The sequence below is a fragment of the Entelurus aequoreus genome, linkage group LG05 (assembly GCF_033978785.1).
Source record: "Entelurus aequoreus isolate RoL-2023_Sb linkage group LG05, RoL_Eaeq_v1.1, whole genome shotgun sequence".
NCBI classification, from domain to species: domain Eukaryota; kingdom Metazoa; phylum Chordata; class Actinopteri; order Syngnathiformes; family Syngnathidae; genus Entelurus; species Entelurus aequoreus.
The window spans coordinates 27,699,738-27,721,053 of record NC_084735.1 but is presented as its reverse complement, the minus strand read 5'-3'; the positions used below and the strand labels follow the sequence as shown (position 1 = coordinate 27,721,053).

General features: G+C 39.6%; 1 protein-coding gene across 2 annotated transcripts in view; it reads right to left on the bottom strand.

Moving 5' to 3' along the window:
- cgnb (cingulin b) overlaps window positions 1-21,316 on the bottom strand; it is a 108,516-nt gene that overhangs the window by 17,343 nt on the left and 69,857 nt on the right. For both annotated transcript variants that reach the window (XM_062047560.1, XM_062047558.1), the window contains 8 exons: window positions 19,818-19,966; window positions 15,229-15,337; window positions 9,400-9,600; window positions 9,185-9,280; window positions 6,147-6,401; window positions 5,915-6,085; window positions 1,341-1,502; window positions 1,160-1,249 (listed from right to left, as the gene is read on the bottom strand). In XM_062047560.1, the coding sequence (XP_061903544.1) occupies window positions 1,160-1,249; window positions 1,341-1,502; window positions 5,915-6,085; window positions 6,147-6,401; window positions 9,185-9,280; window positions 9,400-9,600; window positions 15,229-15,337; window positions 19,818-19,966 (1,233 nt within the window). The remainder of the gene's footprint in view (window positions 1-1,159; window positions 1,250-1,340; window positions 1,503-5,914; window positions 6,086-6,146; window positions 6,402-9,184; window positions 9,281-9,399; window positions 9,601-15,228; window positions 15,338-19,817; window positions 19,967-21,316) is intronic.

Here is a 21,316-nt window from a genome sequence, read left to right as displayed (position 1 = left end):
AAGATCGATACTAGAGTGATTAGATCAATATTTTATCAATCTATTGATTACAAATTCAGGTAATAAGAAAAACATTTTAAATAAGTAGTAGATAATACTTTGTGCTTTTGTACAGTTATAGTGTATTATTTACTTTGTATGTAATAATGAAAGAACTTAAATATTTGGTTGATATTGTCACACCGATGTCCTGTGTTTTTTTTCTGATTATAATTGTGATCAAAAGCCTAAGAGCAAAATTACAGAATATTTCAAAGTAAAACGTATTGGAATCAGAATTGGTATTGCTAAGTGCCCCTGTAACTATAAGTTATTGGATCACTATGTTACAAATATGTCAGCAGCCACAGGACCTTTTGTCACTTCTAACCTATTTTGAAATCTTACTCTTATAATTAATTAATATGACAAAAGACACAAGTGTGAAAATTACATCAGCAGCGAATCTTTCAGCTCAGTTTATTAAAAGTCAAAGCCAACGGAATAACAGTTTTTTTTTTTTTTTTAAATTAGTCAAAATCAAGAAATTAGTCCAAATATTAATCTTTGGCAAATTAGTAACTAATGGCAACTCTAAAATAAGGCGATTTTATGGCTCCTTTTGCAGATCATGCAGTGCAGTGAATATCAAATTGTGGTACGTATACTCCATCTAGTGGTACGCCAAAGAATCACTTAATTAAATATTTAAACACAGTGTTACTGTTCAAACGGTGTGTAATGTTACACAGGCCAAAAATAGGAATATAGTTGGTAAATAAAACTGCTGCTTTGTTTTTAATGAATACTTAGACCTACTAGGCTACTGTATTTTAATGTTGTTCATCATGGTGGTACTTGGGAGATCTGAGTGTTTTCTGAGGCGGTACTTGGAGAAAAAAGCTTGAGAACCACTGATATAGTTACGTAATAGCACTCATCATAAATACATTGAAAAATTCACAATTAATACAAATATAGGCCGATCTCATTCACGGATCATCAAAGCGCCCCTACTAGAAACAACACTGCCCGCGGTACAGATACTGTACTGTAGCTAATTAACTTTTTTATGTTTGATTATATTTTTGGATTGAACTTTGGTATTGGATCTCTTTTGTGTTCGGGTGTGTCTATTGAAGTGTCCAGTGACTGTGTTGACTGAAAAAAAGTGTTGCACCTGATCTCTGCTGCGGGTGATGCGATCATTCAAAAGCTCCACGCTGCTCTTCTCCTCATCCAACTCTATCTCCTGGGTCTTTATTTTATCCTACGCACACGCACACACACAGTACAGTGAATAACACTGTACTTAGTTACACTCTGAGCCATTTTCAGACTTCAGCACCTTTGCCCCTCACCTCCAGCCCCCTGATCTCACGGGTGCGATCCGTCTGGCTGCCCTTCTCTGACTCCAGCTCACCCTCCAAGTGTTTGAGGCGGTTGTTGAGGAGGTCTCTCTCCAGCTGGGCGCTGTCTCGCTCCTCGCTGCACGTCAGGAGCTCCTTCTTTAGACGGGACACCTAAATATAAAATGCACAGCATATTTTTTTATTTATTTTTTGCTCTGAAAGGCTCCACTTTTGTATAAAAAAGCTAAGAAACTAAGGGCATGCAAAACTGATCTACTCAGGATTGTGTGTCTTAAAATGAGCAAAATAGAGAGCGCAATCCATTTAGCTTGTCTGCCTTCATGCATGTGCAAAATATATGCTGATTATTAGAATGTCCCCAATACTGCGGGAAGGAGATGTAAAGATAATATTTTAGCGCTCAAAATGTGATTTATCAAGACTGAAACTGCTCGCTGGTTTGCAACTATATTTAGCACGTTTGAAATCTACAAGCAAACATATTCTGGATGTCATAAATAAAAAAAACTGTAGACATATTGTCCGTTCAGCAATATCCTTTTATAATTGTGTAGCTGCTGGATGACTTAAGGAGCTACCGTAAATTCTGGACTAAAAGTCGCTACTTTTATTCTTCGCTTTGAACACTACGGCTTATAAAACGGTGCGGCTAATTTATGGATTTTTCTTCGCTAACGGCCACAATTCAGATAGTTTTAATCAAATACAAGCAGAGACATTGAAAGGGTGTGTAGTTATTTCAGCTACGGCGCCATCTTTTGGACGAGTTCGCTCACTGCAGGTGCTGCGGGGTGAACGTCTACAGCATTTTCTTCTCTTTAGTGCTTTAAACCGGAAGTACGAGTGCCGTTCCATCTTGTAGTCATCCATAGCGTTTCTACTCGTATGGATTGTTCATTCATCACTCCAAGCAATGTTTAAGATTTACAATATAACTAATACAATTCATACTTACTAAAACAACCCTTGTGTGATGTCTGTAGGTGTGTTTGTATGCATATTTGTGCGTGCTATCGTAATGTAATCAAACTAGCATCGTTAGCATCAGCTAATATGCTAGCTTGATTACATTACGATCGTTAGCATCATTAGCATCAGCTAATATGCTAGCTTGATTACATTACGATAGTGCGCACAAATATGCATAAAAACACACCTAAAGATAACACACATGGGTTGTTTTAGTAAGTATGAATTGTGTTAGTTATATTGTAAATCAATGGCTTTCTTTTTGTATTGTTTCAGTTTCACAAATTCCTCAGTATATTCACCAAAATGTCACTGTGGAGTTAATGAGTCTGTGTAGCTGATTGGAGAGCTAGCTTCCGCAGTTAGTGGGTCCATGACGATGATTTGTTTGATCAGCCGTTTTACTGCCGAGTTACAGGCACTGTTTCGAAACAATTAAGGTATGTAAATAAATAATTACAAAATCTTTCTGTGTAAAAAAACTCATTTCACAACATACTGTATATATCAGCGGCTTATAGTCCGGTGGAGCTAATATATGGGAAAATATTTTTTCTTCTAAAATTTAGTGGCTTATATATACTGGTGCGCTCTATAGTCTGCTGGCATTTTTTTTTTATTGGTGTTCATTTTTTCATATAGGAGATATATTTTTGACATACCTTTTATAGGAAAACATTTTTTTTTTGCAATATGCATTTTTTTTTTAAATGTTCGTAGTTAGTGCCAGCATCCCCCAAAGCTTTTGTAGACTAGATTGCAGGACTTCTTCTAAAATGCCCAGAAAAAGTGAAAAAGTCCACAAAAAGTCTGTTGCATGTTTGAAAATGCCACAGGTAGAGAAATGATAATACGGAGGGTAATGAGTGTCTCCATGGTGACAGCCACTTAGCACACGCAAAATCCAAATCTAAATAAAGCGGTCTGCACCACTTTGTCACTCGATAACAGCGGACGCAGTCTTGGTAGATCACATGCAACACGCCCACTAATAGTACACATTTTATAGTTTGCAAATGCTGTTTAATGTGTGGTATTTGGATCCAAGTAAATCAGGCCCTGAGTGTTTTTAATCTGGGGGTTATCAGGCTAAAATAGGAGAACATTAATTTAATAAAATATCTTTAATTTACAGAGGATTTTACAATTGTACTTTGTCAACCAAAGAAAAAACCAATAAAATGCTGTGCTGATATGGATAAAGGTACCTAAACAGCAGGAATGTTACAATCCGACCACAGAACCAAAATGGCGCAATGGCCTTTGGTAGCATCTTTGGCAGGCCTGGGCAATTATTTTGACTCGGGGGCCAAATTTAAAGAAAAAAATGTGTCTGGGGGCCGGTATATCTATTTTTAGGAACACCAATACAAAACCTCACAATAATGTCTGATTGATAGCTAAAAACGTTATGACAGATCGCCTTAAAAAATGGAATGGATGTAACCTTTTTTTTTTTTACTGAATGACACACCCAGAATGTACATGAAAATAAAGAAGGTGGGATTAACAATATTAACTATGAACGATAAAACACTGAATATTGACAACATATAAAGGTCACACCCCCTCTCGATGGAAATATTTTACAATCAGGCGAAGCGCTACAAACACAGCGAAATATGAATGCGAACAAAACCCCACCTACAATCTGATACATCACTGAGCTTTAGAACTTTCTTGTAAAAATCTCCTTTCGCGTCTGTCCCTGACACCCGCATTTTCAGGCTCGCTCTGGAAACACTCTGTGGAAACGCTCCTCACCCACACTGCTTGGTGCCTCGTCTGAGATGCTGTGACGTAGATTACCATAGTAACTAGTAAAGCTTGCAAAAGCGCAGATTTCAACCATTGAAATACTTTGTATAGTTCAAGACTTACGGTCATTTGAAAACATCACTGCACATCATAATGGCAGCTACAGTTTCCATCTTAAAGATCTAAAAAAAATATTTGGGTATGTCCGGCGGGTCAGATTGAAAAACTTAATGGGCCGCATGCGGCCCCAGGGCCTTAATTTGCTCAGGTCTGTTCTTTTGTCTTCCTTCATGAAACAGGAGGAAGACTGCTTGCTGACAAACAGACGCCCAAACAAATACAAAACTGCAGTTTGGCCTAGGCGGAGGTCCGCGCTCCATTCCCATCTATACGGACTACACTGTAAAAAAAAAATCCTATTTTTATGATTAATTTACTCTAAATTTCTACTGTAATTTTTCTATTTTTTTCAAATAGTTTATAAAACTGTAGAATTGAAGACATTATCTGTAAATAAACAATCCGCCTGTTATTTTAAGTAATATGCCAGTAATGACAAACTATGTATATTTCAATTTTTTTTTACAGAAAAATACCAAATTAATTATACATAGCATTTTCTGTTTTCTTAAATTACTTTCAAATTCATGTAAAATTACAGTAATTATCTTTCATTAAATATGTAGCTTGTTATATAAAAGTCTATGTCCATACTAACAATCTAACACAGGGGTGTCAAACTCAAATACAGAGTGGGCCAAAATTGAAAACTGAACAAAGCCGCGGGCGAAGGTTGAACAAATTAACCTTTAACGTACTCTACGAGCTATCGTCACGTCCGCTTTTCATCCATTCTAACATCGTTCAGACCCAGTCACAAGATATATGCGGCTTCTGTATGCACACACGAGCGAATGCAACGCATACTACATCAACATCGATACAGGTTACACTGAGGGTGACAGTATAAAAAACTTTAACACTGTTAGAAATATACGCCACTCTGTGAATACACACCAAACAAGAATGACAAACTCATTTCGGGAGAACATCCGCACCGTAACACAACATAAACACAACAGAACAAATACACAGAATCCTTTGCAGCACTAACTTTTCCGGGATGCTACAAAATACACCCCCGCTACCACCAAACCTCCCCCCCCCCCACCCCACACACACACACACCTTGTAGCGTCCTGGAAGAGTTAGTGCTGCAAAGGGTTCTGGTTTGGTGTGGATTCACAGTGTGGCGTATATTTCTAACAGTGTTAAAGTTTTTTTATTCGGCTACCCTCAGTGTAACCTGTATCGCTGTTGATGAAGTATGCGTTGCATTGTAATGTGTGTGCGTGCAGAAGCCGCACATGTTATGTGACTGTCCGACTGGTATTTTTCTGCAGAACTGTTTGCATCGTCACTTTATTAAAGGTGGTTGATTTTAACAATTCAGAAAAAATCTGTAAAATAATGGTATTTTTCTGTGGAGCTGCCAGCATTGCCACTTCATTAAAGGGGTTTGATCGTAATAATTTGGAAAAACTGTAGAATAAAGGTATTTTTCTGCAGAACTGTTTGCATCGTCACTTTATTAAAGGTGGTTGATCTTAATAATTTTGTAAAAATCTGTAAAATTACGATATTTTTCCGCAAAACGTTTCATGAAAATTTCTGTAAATATAATGTTTTTGATCATTATTTGGTTTATAATGTTTTATTTTAATTTTATGGTTTTCGTTTGGCAGCCGTAGCTGCCAGTAGATGACCGTTTTTTTACAGATTTTTTTTTACAGTGTAGGCAAGGAGCAATGCACAAAATGGACTAATGTGCTGACCTCTTCCTGTTGGGTCTTGCAGTTGCTCTGGGCCCTCTGCAGCTCAGCCAGCTTGTCCTTGTTGTTGCGTTGCGCCTCCAACAAATCCTTCCTGGAGCGCTCCCTGTACTCATCCAGTTGCGTCTGCAACACCACCACCGACTGGCGGGAGTCCCCCATCATCATCTCCATCTGCACAAAATAATGTCAATGACCTCTCACTGTCAGTATGAGCGCGTGCATGCAGACAAACCTCTTTGGTGATCTTCTCCAGAGCTCGGTCGAGGAGCCTCTTCTGCTCCTCCAGGTCACTCTTGCCCCTCCGCAGCACCTCCCTCTCCAGGTCCCTCTCCTCCAGCCGCCGGCTCATCTCGTCCTTCTCCTTGCCCAGGCGGGAGGCACTGCGTTTGACCTCCTCGAGCTGGGACTTGAGGGCACGGTTCTCGTCCTCCAGGGCCTCTATGGCCTCCTCAGCCTCGGGGCTTCTGGTCACGCTAGAGTGCTGCCTCTGGAAGGCAATGGGGCAACCAGAGATGCCATGTCAGGAATGAACAACTGCTACGCTGTGCACTAGTGGTACGCGATCTCCATCTAGTGCATACTTGCCAACCCTCCTGATTTTCCCAGGAGACTCACGAATTTCAGTGCCCCTCCCGAAAATCTCCCAGGGCAACCATTCTCCCGAATTTCTCTCGATTTCCACCCGGACAACAATATTGGGGGCGTGCCTTAAAGGCACTGCCTTTAGCGTCCTCTCTCACCTGAAAAGTAGACTATTATATATGTCTCCATTATCCATAGGTTTATCTATAACCCATAAAGTAGGCAAGCACGGAGCTATTTCTCAGCGTGTGTTTATTCCAGCCGCCACATTAATACACTGACACACAACATCCGGATTCCCATCATGCATTGCTTCAAAACTACGGCAAGTAGTAATGTCCAAAAACATAACAGAGACGAAGCAGAAGAACGAAGAAGAGACATGGCGACGACGAGTAAGAAGAAGAAGTACGCTTGCAAGTTCCAAAATGATTGGAAAAAATTATTTCCGTTCATCCAGGACAGCTCGAAGGGGAAGGGGTATGCTGCCTGCAAATTTTGTAGATCAGACTTCTGCATTGAACACGGTGGCCGAACGGATATACTCATTCATGAACGGATTATTTATATATATATATATATAAAGAAATACTTGAAAATACATACCCCCCCGCTACCCCCCTCCATCTCCCGAATTTGGAGGTCTCAAGGTTGGCAAGTATGATCTAGTGGTACGCCAAATAATCACTTCTTTAAACATTCAAACACAGTGTTACTGATCAAACTTTGTGTAGTGCTCAAGTGGCCAAAAACATTAAATATACTTGTTAAGTAAAACCTCTGTCTTGTTTTTAATGAAGATTTAGGCCTACTATGCTACTGCATTTTAATGTTGGTCATTATGGTGGTACTTGGAGGGCCAAGTGTTTTCTGTGTTGGTACTTGGTGAAAAAAGTTTGAGAACCACTGTATTACATACTGGAAATGCTCCAAATAACTGCCGGTGTCTTTAAATAGCGCCAGGTAAAATACATAAATAAAAATAATTATAATCGCTATTAACATCTGTGGCTGTAGGCGACCTACTGATGTAGATTTTTTAAATGAACTCCACAAGATAGTAAATGATAAATGATAAATGGGTTATACTTGTATAGCGCTTTTCTACCTTCAAGGTACTCAAAGCGCTTTGACAGTATTTCCACATTTACCCATTCACACACACATTCACACACTGATGGCTGGAGCTGCCATGCAAGGCGCTAACCAGCAGCCATCAGAGGCAAAGGGTGAAGTGTCTTGCCAAAGGACACAACGGACGTGACTAGGAAGGTAGAAGGTGGGAATTGAACCCCAGTAACCAGCAACACTCCGATTGCTGGCACAGTCACTCTACCAACTTCGCCACGCCGTCAGTAGTTGCAGCATTAAGCCTCATCTACCTATACAAGCACTTAAAAAGTTCTGGTTGCACTACTCAGCTTTGTCACTTGTTGTTTACAATTAACTCAATATTGTGTATATACAGAAATGGTGCTGCTCCTATTTATTGATAAGATTGAATATCTTCTGCATAGTTTTGGATATTAATAAGGAATTTAATACCGTCACTTTTAAAATTCTCAGAGAAAAAAAAATGATGATGGCATTGAAAATATTGGTTTAGAATAGCTACATAGCTATCTTCATGAAAGAGAACAATATGTTTCCATTAATAATCAAAATTCTAAGAGCTAAAGTACATGTGGTTTTTGGGATTACCCAGGGTTCCATTTTCCTATGCTTGATTTGATTGAACCAAAACATTTTAGTAAGAATGTACTGCCATTTATGCAGCTGTTTCCAGCCTGTTAATATCACATTCCAATCGCTTGACAAGAGGAGCAAATGATAATATCTTGATTGATTGATGAAAAATTAAGTTGGAAACAACATACTGGATGAAATGTATTTTGAGTAAAGGTTTGTTATTGTATTAATCATTCTTGTATGGTGACATTATATTATATTTTAATACATGCTCATACTGCAATAGTATTTGTGGTGCTACTTGTCAATCATACAGTTACAAAATTGTATTTATTCAAATAATAATGAATATTTTATTAGATTCTCATCTGCTCCTTTATATTCAAAATACTCATATATTTTATTTTTTTACAATATTTAATGTGAACACATATTCTATATCTATTTTTAAGTATTAGTAAGTAAATGTATTTGCTAATTTATAGTTTTCCAGAATGATTCAGATATACTTACTTAAAAGACTCCATTAATAACTCCACCATGTGGTCAAAGCGAGCTACATTTCCCTTTACATCTTTACTCATGCATTCCAAATTGTTATTAAAAGTTAAACAACAACTTGTTATATAAAGTATATAAGGAATTTACATTATCGCCTGCTTCCAGTTACAGTATATGCTGTAATCACAGCATTTATGGCAAGTAAAATCATCCATGCATAATGAATATCATAGTATTTCCGTCCACATATTTCAATTTAATGCAAGAGTGTTACTGCATTCAAATGTCTTTCTTTGACAAGCATAATATGATTATTTTTCTGCAATAGGCTGCATTTGAAGCACAATAAACGTCAGATTTATCCGAGAGGGAGATTAGTCAGGGGTAGGAAATAGAGTGCGTGGGAGGCCATTTGTTTTTTCAGTGTACAGTATGTCTATTTACATAACGTTGTGTACTGTGCAGCTCTGCGGTGTTTTTTTGTCAATGCAGTATTACCACGCGGGCGAGCCTCTCTCTGAGGCGAGTGTTCGCCTCCTGGAGCTCCACATTGCTGCTGTGGTCCACTGCAGTCCTTTCTGCAGAAGGTGGTGCCTGCACTCAAAGGAAAGGAGGGAAAAATAAAGAATCTACTGAATAAAAGCCATGAAAATCACTGCTGTAATAGTTGCTTCAATCATGGTAATAATGCTATCCTCTTAACACGTAATTACCTCTTTTGCCTTATCGAGGGTCTTTTCCAGCTCGGCCTTTTGCTCCTTCAACTTGCCAATCTCAGACAGGAGCTCCGCCTCGCGCTCGCCGCTGGCTTTCCTCACGGCGTCAAGGGCCTCGCTCTTCTTGTCGAGGGCGCCCTTGTGTTTGTCCGCATCCAGGCGGGCCCGATGCAGGTCGTCGTGGCAACGCTGAAGTTCCTTTAGGAAAAGTATGCGGCGATGATTAATTGCATGCGTGCAAGAACGAAGGCTGGGTGACGCTTTAAGATAGCGGGATGTTTGAAGGATGGTTATTAGTCTATGTCGGGGGTCAGCAACCCGCGGCTCATGCGGCTCTTTAGCGCCACCCTAGTGGCTCCCTGGACCTCTTTCAGAGATATGTGAAAATGGAAAAAGATGAAGAAAACCAATTTTTTTTGTTTTAATATATTTTCTGTAGTGGAACAAACATGACACAAACCTTCCTAATTGTTAGAAATCTCACTGTTTATGTTATACATGCTTCACTGATGATAGTATTTGGCAAGCACCGTTTTGTCCTACTAATTTCAGCGATCCATCGTAGTTTGTTTACATGTACAACTTTCTCCGATGCTGCCACAGAAAGTTGTGTTTTATGCCACTCCTTTGTCTCATTTTGTCCACCAAACATTTTATGCTGTGCGTGAATGCACAAAGGTGAGCTTTGTTGATTTTATTGATTTGCTGGAGTGCTTATCAGGCATATTTGGTCAATATATGACTGCAAGCTAATCGATGCTAACATGCTAATTAGGCTAGCGCAGGGGTCGGCAACCCGCGGCTCCAGAGCCGCATGCGGCTCTTTGACCACTCTGATGCGGCTCAGCTGCATACTTGCCGACCCTCCCAATTTTCCCAGGAGACTTACTGATCTCAGTGCCTCTCCAAGATAGCACACATTCTCTGATTTACACCCTACCGACTAAATTAAAGGCGTGCCTTAATGGCACTGCATTTATTGTCCTCTATAGTGTGTACTAATAGCGTGCCAGCTCGGCCACATGTTGTATGTAGCTTTTACTTGCACAAGTTGGAGACAGCAAGGCATACTTGGTCAACAGCCACACAGCTTACACTGACGGTGACCGTATAAAACAACTTTAACACTGTTACGTTACAAATATGCGCCACACTGTGAAACCACACCAAAAAAGAATGACAAACACATTTCTCGAGAACATCCGCACTGTAACACAACATAAACACAACACAACAAATACCCAGAATCCCATGCAGCCCTAACTCTTACCCCCACACATCAACACCCCCCCCCCCTCCGTGCGTCGGTTGAGGTGGGCGGGGTTTGGTGGTAGCGGGGGTGTATAATGTAGACCGGAAGAGTTAGGGCTGCATGGGATTCTGGGTATTTGTTGTGTTGTGTTTATTTTGTGTTACAGTGCGGATGTTCTCCAGAAATGTGTTTGTCATTCTTTTTTGGTGTGGGTTCACAGTGTGGCGCATATTTTTAACGTAACAGTGTTAAAGTTTTTTTTATACGGTCACCGTCAGTGTAAGCTGTGTGGCTGTTGACCAAGTATGCCTTGCTGTCAATTACGTGTGCAAGCAAAAGCTGCATTCAACATGTAGCGGAGAAGTTACGCTGTTTGAGCAGACCGTAGAGGGCGCTAAAAGCAGTGACATCACTCCCTGATAATCGTGAGTCTCCCGGAAAAATTGGGAGGTTTGGCAAGTATGACGCTATCAAGCGCCATACATTAAAATCTCGAGGGCCGGGGCGTGTATCTGTGACCCCTAGTTAAAACATAGCACAAAGCAAAAAAAGCGTTGTATGCAGTGTTATTTCATTTTAAATTTTCGAAAGAGTTTTGTGGCTCCCATTGTTTTGTTTAATTTGTGAAACTTGTCAAAATGGCTCTTTGAGTGGTAAAGGTTGCCGACCCCTGGGCTAGCGTATGTACATATTGCATCATTATGCCTCGTTTGTAGGTATATTTGAGCTAATTTATTTCCTTTACTTATGTCCTCTGTGTATTTAATTCATATTTGCATGTCTCATGACACATTATCTGTATGTAACAGTGGCCGCATTTTTCATAGTTGTCTGTGTGCCATGTTGTTCCAGACCACAGCAAACGTTAACCAGCTTGCAAAGATTGTAATAAATCCATTTGAAGAAGACAGCCTGCTGTTTCCTTAAACTTGAACACACAAATCTATACCTTTGGCCGTTCTGAGCCAGTAATTTCCAGAAGTTATCTCATCCTGTGAGAAGCCTCTGTTTTACTAATGGTTTCCAATGTTGCAAAAATGTGTGAAATTAAAATTAAAATACAACATTTCTGTCAACAAAAATTTGCGTCAGCCTAGGCTGTTATTGCTAACATAGACAATTACATCATGTGTTGCCTTCATTATTTCACTTATAGAAGGCTTTTAATTATTTGCGGCTCCAGACAAATTTTTTTGTTGTATTTTTGGTCCAATATGGCTCTTTCAACATTTTGGGCTGCCGACCACTGGTCTGTGTGTTAACCCCTTCTAAAACGAATGCTAGGCGTTATTGTAAAGCCATAGCTTTACAATAACTATAATTTTTTGACAAGTTATAAACCCTAGCAACTCATCCTGATCAAAATATCATACTTTGAGAGCACCCTCAGCAGCTGCACAGCTGAAGAGAGGAAGGCAGTGCAGAGGGCGGTGAAAGCTACTCAGAAGATTACGGGAAGCAGCCTTACCACCACCACAGACATCTACATCAGCAGATGCAGAAAGAAGTCCCTCTGCACCACCAGACTGAGGAACAGCTTCTTTACAGAAGCTGTTAAGACTGCTGAACGCCGCCCCCTCCCCATCCCCGCACAAGGAACACTTCATTGGCAGACATGTCCCACCTGTGCTTTTATTTAGTTTTGTTTGCTGTCATTGTTTTTACATTCTAATAGTGCTCAATGCATAGTGACAGGCAGAACAATTAAAGGCTATTCCACACGATGGCAAAAGGTACAAAATGAACCTGTGTGTCCCCCTGCTGCCAGAGGCGTATTTAGCCGTGTAGGGGCCCAAGGCATACTTAGTCATTAGGGCCCTCTACATAACAAAAACATGGTAATTTAACATTAAACTTTCTTTGGAATTGTGCCTATCATTTACAATTATTATGATAGACACGACGACGGATAGATTTTTTTAATGCATTCTAAATATTAAATTAATTCGATCAAAAGTCTGTTTACAATAGAGCCTATAGGAGCCGTTCAATTCTGCCTAAAAAAACATCTAAACACCTCCATTAAGGTTTTATATACATGATGTAAGTATATATGTAATGTAGTAACAAGCACATTTATAATAACATTTCATATTTAGGTATATTGATCATTTTAACCATACGTGGCGCATTAATTTTAAAAACGCATCACATCTCCCGGGTTGCGGAGGAAACTCTGCCCCCAAGTGGAGGAGTTCAAGTATCTCGGAGTCTTGTTCACGAGTGAGGGAAGAGTGGATTGTGAGATCGACAGGCGGATCGGTGCGGCGTCTTCAGTAATGCGGACGCTGTATCGATCCGTTGTGGTGAAGAAGGAGCTGAACCGGAAGGCAAAGCTCTCAATTTACCGGTCGATCTACGTTCCCATCCTCACCTATGGTCATGAGCTTTGGGTTATGACCGAAAGGACAAGATCACGGGTACAAGCTGCCGAAATGAGTTTCCTCCGCAGGGTGGCGGGGCTCTCCCTTAGAGATAGGGTGAGAAGCTCTGCCATCCGGGGGGAGCTCAAAGTAAAGCCGCTGCTCCTCCACATGGAGAGGAGCCAGATGAGGTGGTTCGGGCATCTGGTCAGGATGCCACCCAAATGCCTCCCTAGGGAGGTGTTTAGGGCACGTCCGACCGGTAGGAGGCCATGGGGAATACCCAGGACACGTTGGGAAGACTATGTCTCCCGGCTGGTCTGGGAACGCCTCTGGATCCCCCGGGAAGAGCTGGACGAAGTGGCTGGGGAGAGGGAAGTCTGGGCTTCCCTGCTTAGGCTGCTGCCCCCGCGACCCGACCTCGGATAAGCAGAAGAAGATGGATGGATGGATGGATGGCATCACAGCGTTTGCTTTTTTTTAAAAACTTCATCACTGATTTCCGGTCACTGTAGACTTTATGAGAGCTAACAAACATAATAAAACATCACTTACAGTACAATGTCTGCTGTCATTACGATGCCGACTTCTGGGATTTTCATATATTCCCATTTAGATGAAAAATGTCTCATAATCCTCGCAAAGAAACGGGGTAAATTGCGCTCTAAAATAAACTCGCCTAATCCATCATTCTTGAGGATTTAAAGTACCGGTACATTTTTATTATTTATTTTCTACGAATAATAATATTATACCGACAATTAAATGTATTTTTGAAAAACACAAAAAACATGACAGCACTTACGGAATTGATCAAAGAACAGGTCGTTGGCCATTTTGATTTTCAGGTCCAGTTTTTTGGGGGGGGGGGGTTTCTTTTTTCCTTAATTTTTTTGTGTAATGTTCTAGTCTGGGGCATGTTTGTTTTTTGTTTGGAAAATGTTGTGGGCCAAAAAAATGAATCAAGTCTGCACATGCACAGTAGCATGAGGAGGGAGGGGGAGCTGTCGAAACAATCATGATTGATTTAGCGTTCTGATGTATTTTCAAGCGCACAAATTAAGACAATGGGAAGAAAAACTGGAGCTGGAGCCTATCTCAGCTGCACTCGGGCGGAAGGCAGTGCCCCTGACAAGTTGACATCTCATCACAGGGCCAACACAGATAGACAACATTCACACTCACACACTAGGGCCCATTTAGTGTTCAATCAGCCTATCCCCAGGTGCATGTCTTCGGTGGTGGGAGGAAGTCACGGGGAGAACATGTAAACTCCACATAGAAAGACCCAGAGGCTGGGAATCAAACCCAGGATCTTCTTATTGTGAGGGACAATCACTAACCACTGCAGTACCGTGCTTTTTTAAAATTCTATTTCAGGCAAATTGATGCACTTAAAATTTTTGTTACAGACTAAAAACAATGTTAATAAAGTATTTTTTTGTTGTAAGTTGATTTCCATTTTTTTTTTCTTTATTTAATGTTGTGAATTACATCTATATAACACTTTTCTCATATGTTGCTAAAGTGCTATACATAGTGAAACACATGATCTACATCTTTAAGCTACACTTAAACCAATGTGGGAGGCACTAGGAGTAGGTGGGTAAAGTGTCTTGCCCAAGGACACAACGGCAGTGACTAGGATGGCGAAAGCATGGATCCGACCTGGAACCCTTAAGTTGCTAGCACGGCCGCTCTACCAACCGAGCCACGCAATGTTTATAAGGATACAGTCTTATGCAGAGGTGTACTTATAAAAATGTTACAGAAAAATCATAAAACGACATCATTTATAGTCCGCCTCTGCCTGGTGCCATTCATAAAACATGTTTGTTCTGTAGTAAACTGTAAAATGTTTGTTGTTGTGTAAAATATGTGCTTTGGCTCGATAAAATGTTGGGAAACTACCTGGCGTCAAAAGATTAACCGCACAATTTTTTGCCTTTTTCTGTGAAAAGAAGAACACGTTAACATCAGCAGTAGTGTGACCCATTTTTACACCTGTATGACAGTTAAAAGTGCAGACAAATTACATAAACCCTAGAAGAAACTGTTCCTAACGGTGTTATCAGGCCCACAGTTTGACCTTGGAACAGATTATATTGAATTTGTGCAACAAATGGAATGTATGAGCACCCTGGAATGATTTATGATGATTATATTAAGGTATCTTTGTTGTTTGCTACTCATCAAATTGGCGTTAGATACCTCTGCAGACGATGCAGGCATCTGCTGCTTGTGCGCGGCTAACAGCGTCTCCTGGACTTCCTTTAGATTGCTCTCAAGCTCCTCCTTCTCCAGGTGACGTTGGAGCAGCCTGCAGGGGATCATATAATGTGTCCTTTTAGAGAACCCTAAGGGCTAAACAGGTGGGTGCACATGTCCCACACACGGCAAACACACACACACAAGCACAAAAGGGGATCAAGGCTTACAAAAGCGACATTCCTTTGTATTTAAAATCAATAATGCAATCATGAACTATTTAGAAAAAACGATTGAGTTTGTGATCACTGGCTTTCAGTTAGTAAGAAAGGTTTCATCACATCAAAAAAAAAAAGAAGAGAAATACTCAAGACTATTTAAATCTAAGCTATGATAGCAAAAAAACAAAAACAGGGTAAGACGGATTCACTCTCTCACATGTGACTGCCGGAGTGCGTCGCCTTCCTGCCGGATGACACGTCCACAGGAGTGAAAGAGTGCAGGTGTTAAAATAAAGAGAGCTAAAAAAAGGACATTTTCACAGATGCAACATCTCCACTGGTGCTGCTTTGAAGAGGGTGGGTATTAAAAATGGAAAAAAAGGAAGTCAACACATCAAATGGAGATGCTGCTTGATGTTGGGCCAAAGCTGGTTTTGACAACCAAGCGAAGGCAATATATTTACATACAAAAAAGAAGATGCATTAAAAAGATATCCAAGTGTGGATACTGACAACGTTGGACAGAACATTAGGAACAATACAAGTGCATTGCATCATACTGAAATTTGTTTCTTCTATTTTGGTCCCCTTAGTTAGCAAACAAACACATATAAACATATATACATATAAACATGTATGATATGCACATGTATATATACATGTATATATGTATATATCAGAGGTGGGACCAAGTCATTGCTTTGCAAGTCACAAGTAAGTCTCAAGTCTTTGCCCTCAAGTCTCGAGTCAAGTCCCGAGTCAGGACAGGCAAGTCCCGAGTCAAGTCCAAAGTCAAGACTAGAAAGTCTCAAGTCAAGTCCCAAGTCCTGCATTTTGAGTTTCGAGTCCTTTCAAGTCCTTTTAACCACAGACTAATATTTTTTACACAGATTGTGTATGCTTTTAAAACGCTGTATTTATTTATTAAAACAAGTGCATTTGAAATTGCAGGAAAAAAAATGGTGCTGACATTGCAATTCATAATAGCACTATTAACCAGTCATTTTAATAGTTTAAACAATTTTAAACATTTAACTCATTCCTTTACAGAATAAACACATTTGCAAAAACAAACATTAACATACTATTGGTTGTATTTTATGAAAATAACATTACCACAAAGTTGAGAAGGAGCAAAGATCTTCAATATTTGTATGTGAGAATCACAAAGAAATCTTCTGGGGGAGGATGACGCCCCTACAGGGGTTTGGTTTACAAACTTTCAGCCCCACCTAAAACAAAATTCACCAGCCGCCACTGATGATGATGCATTCTCATTTTAGGCAAAGTATAAGACAATACTTTCTTAACAGTATAATTGTAACCAGGAATAAGTCTTCAAGTAACAATATTCAAATACTAACATTGTTGAGTAAGACAGCATTTGGTTTTATTCTGAATCCAGTGAAACAGATTGGTGGTTTTAGCTGATATAAAGACTTTCAGGTGTTTATATATGTTTAAGTATTTGGCAGACGCTTTTATCCAAAGCGACATACATAAAAAATAGATATAAAACAATCACTGTAAACATTATCATTTAAGGGAAGAATGTAATACAAAATATCAATACAAAGTGTCAAGACAGAATAAACTCTCTGCTGCTGCAGCAACAGAGTTACAGTCTATAGGTCCCTAAAATATATAGATATCTAATGTATTCATACATTGTTTATGTAGGATATACGCATGTATATATAATCTAATCATATTGTTTCTTCAACTTAAAAATAGCTGACCGTTTTTTCCCCTCTTCTCTGGGATTATATTCCCAGTTTTGATCTCGGACGTCTGGTCATTTATAGCGTATAAGAATATTATATTACTGTTAAGCAAACTATGAATAATAAAAACGCCAAAACATGTGTCCGTTATCATAGCTACACGTATGACAAAAAAACGCGTGAAAATCTGTGGTATTCAGAGAGGTAAGATGAATTAAATTTGCTGACAGTTCATTGCTCCTGCCAAATGAATTGCACTGAGTGGAGCGGATCACCACTCCAAGATGGCGGCTCCGCGTCTCGTCTGCGCCAGTAGGCAGTAGCGCTCAATGCTGCGTCTACTTATAAGATGTCTATGGTTATAACGTTAGCAGTGAGTTTGCAGCCTCACTGATTTAACTACACAGCAAATAAAAGTCATGTTACTTAGCCAATAAACGTTATCTTACATTCAAAACTTACCCTTCTTTGTGCAACTTCAAATGTCGAACGAAGTTGGAAGTTGTTGCGTCTCCGTCTGTAATATTCCAACTGCGTGATTTGCATACCGCAATTCGTTTTTTGTTGACCAAGTCGTAGTTTTTATACCCGAACGAAACCAACTTTGGCATAATTGTTTCTCTCTGCCGCATTGTTTGACAACTCTTGTTCGGTGGTTGTCCTGCAATTTGATTGGCTGAATGCTGTGGGGTGAAAACAACGTAGATCTAATTTGATTGGCTGTTGTACTGACAGCACACACGCTGACACGCAGCACACACGCTTATAGACACAGACGTATAAAATGAAAGATACGGAGCGCTCCCAAATAACTTTTTAAGGTTTGGGTTTTGGGGAAAGTAGCAAGTCATGTCAAGTCAAAAGGCTCAAGTCCAAGTGAAGTCACAAGTCATTGATGTTAAAGTCTAAGTCGAGTTGCAAGTCTCTTTACATTTTGTCAAGTCGAGTCTAAAGTCATCAAATTCATGACTCGAGTCTGACTCGAGTCCAAGTCATGTGACTCGAGTCCACACCTCTGGTATATATACAGTTGTGGTCAAAAGTTTGCATACACTTGTAAAGAACATAATGTCATGGCTGTCCTGAGTTTCCAATAATTTCTACAACTCTTATTTTTTTGTGATAGAGTGATTGGAGCACATACTTGTTGGTCACAAAAAACATTCATGAAGTTTGGTTCTTTTAGGAATTTATTAGGGGTCTACTGAAAATGTGACCAAATCTGCTGGGTCGAAAGTATACATACAGCAATGTTAATATTTGGTTACATGTCCCTTGGCAAGTTTCACTGCAATAAGGCGCTTTTGGTAGCCATCCACAAGCTTCTGGCAAGCTTCTAGTTGAATTTTTGACCACTCCTCTTGACAAAATTTCTGACATGGACTTCTTTCTTCAGCATTGTCCACACGTTTAAGTCAGGACTTTGGGAAGGCCATTCTAAAACCTTAATTCTAACCTGATGTAGCCATTCCTTTACCACTTTTGATGTGTGTTTGGGGTCATTGTCCTGTTGGAACACCCAACTGCGTCCAAGATCCAACCTCCGGGCTGATGATTTTAGGCTGTCCTGAAGAATTTGGAGGTAATCCTCCTTTTTCATTGTCCCATCTACTCTCTTTAAAGCACCAGTTCCATTGGCAGCAAAACAGGCCCAGAGCATAATACTACCACCACCATGCTTGACGGTAGGCGTGGTGGTGTTCCTGGGATTAAAGGCCTCACCTTTTCTCCTCCAAACATATTGCTGGGTATTGTGGCCAAACAGCTCAATTTTTGTTTCGTCTTACCACAGAACTTTCCTCCAGAAGGTTTTATCTTTGTCCATGTGATGTCAGATGAAACAAAACATATATATATATATATATATATATATATATATATATATATATATATATATATATATATATACACATATATATATATATATATACACATATACATATATATATATACACATATATATATATACAGTATACACATATACAGTGTATATATATATATATATATATATATATATATATATATATATATATATATATATATATATATATATATATATATATATATATATACCGTATATATATATCACAGCTCTTTTCTAGTTTTGCTAGATCAATATGAGTCTAAAAAAAGCAATGTACCTGACGTGCGGTTTGAAACATTCATGAAGTATCGACAGCGTTGTCGACACTGCCTTCCCCCCATTTTCTGTTGCACGCAAAGAAGATGAACCGACAAGGTTAAGTGGATTCTATTTTTTATTCCTAACCATTGTAACAACATGGCTGTTAAAGTTAAGGAGTTTTGTGATTTCAAACTGTGGCTAGCGAGGAGGACAGTTCAGCTGGTTGTTATTAAATAGAAAGTAGATCCATTACCTCCTCGCTATGTTTGATATTCTGTACAGTATAGCGTTTTATATTGTCTTCAAACTTTTACTAAAATATGGAACCCAATATTCGTGTTTACATTGTTTCATATGGAGAACTTTACTTCATTATAAAAACGTTTCTATGTACGAACCCTGTTCAGGAACCAATTAAGTTCGTGAATCGAGGTTCCACTGTACATTGTGGTAGCATATAGCATAACAGTATATATAATTATAGCGTTTCCCGTGTGGTGAAAGCATGATGACTTCACTGACTTGTCTTTGGTAAGGTGCAGCTCCTGTGAGGTGGTCTCCAGCTGCGACTTCCACTGCTCGCCTTGGTCTCTGCAGCTGTCCAGCTCCTCCTCCAGAGAGAACAAGGAGGCGTTGACCCGCTCGCGCTCTTCCTCGATCTTCTCCTGCGACTAAAAATACATCACAAAAATGAGCACTCACATTTCAGCATATCATTTTATATCTTCTCAACGGACAATACTACAGAGATTTACAGAGGTGTCAAACTCATTTTCATTGTGAGCCACATCCCAGTTACTGTAAAAGTGAAACCATATAACTGTATAATCGCCTCACGGTATTATGACACTATTGGCCCTTTGATGATCATTTACCAGCAAATTGGTGGAAAACTTGCTTTTGAATCAGAAGTTGAGATCACAAGCAAAAATAAAGTTTAAACGGGAATAACTTTGCATCAAATAATATTTAGTTAAGAACAACTTCAGTTGAATGCATTACTATTTATTTTCCGTCAAAACTGGAATAAATTTAGCAAGAAAGATAAAGTGCCTCATTGACACACATTATTACCAGGCTGTGTGGACCCCTGGCCACAAGTATAACACCTGTGCTATAGAACACGTGTGTCAAACTCAAGGCCCAGGGGCCAGCTCAGGCCTGCCACATCGCCCTAATGTGGTCTGTCACTTTATGTCATGTGGCCCGTCACTTTATGTCATGTGGTCCGTCACTTTATGTCATGTGGTCCGTCACTTTATGTCATGTGGCCCGTCACCAGTGTTGGGACTAACACGTTACTGTAATGCCGTTAGTTTCGGCGGTAACTAGTAATCTAACGCGTTATTTTTTATATTCAGTAACTCAGTTACCGTTACTACATGATGCGTTACTGCGTTATTTTACGTGATTTTTTATGTAGTATCAGCCGGAAACAGAAGATCTGAGTGTGTTTTATTGCAGCGCTGCAGTGTCGTTCTTCTGAATCTCTTGTGTCACACGTAGGAGGCGCGCTGTGTGTGTGTCTGGGTGTGGGGAGGGAGGGAGGGGAGGGGTGCGCGCAACAGCATTGGTGAGGGAGGGGCGGAGACAGAGAGAGCGAGAGAGTTGTTAACGCGCATGCGTCGCCAGGCTCAGCTTTTTATCGATAGATTCATCAGATTTAATTTTTTATTATCTATAGCATGGGTGTCAAAAGTGTGCCCCGGAGGCCATTTGTGGCCCACAGCTAATGTTTTAAAGGCTCACAGCACATTCTAAAAATACTATTAAAATAAACAAAAACATAACAAAAGTGAAATAAAAAAGCTTAAAGGTGAAATGTAATTTAGAAAAAGTTGCAATGTTGATTAATAAAACAAAGCTGTTTTTTTTTTCTTTCAAACTGTCATTGCTCAAAACATAATATTGAATCAAAATCAATGTTATTATGAATTATAGTACACACACTCTGTCAATTCTCTTATATACTCTTTATTTCTAGACTTCTAGAGTGTTTGATTATCACATCACTCTAAATG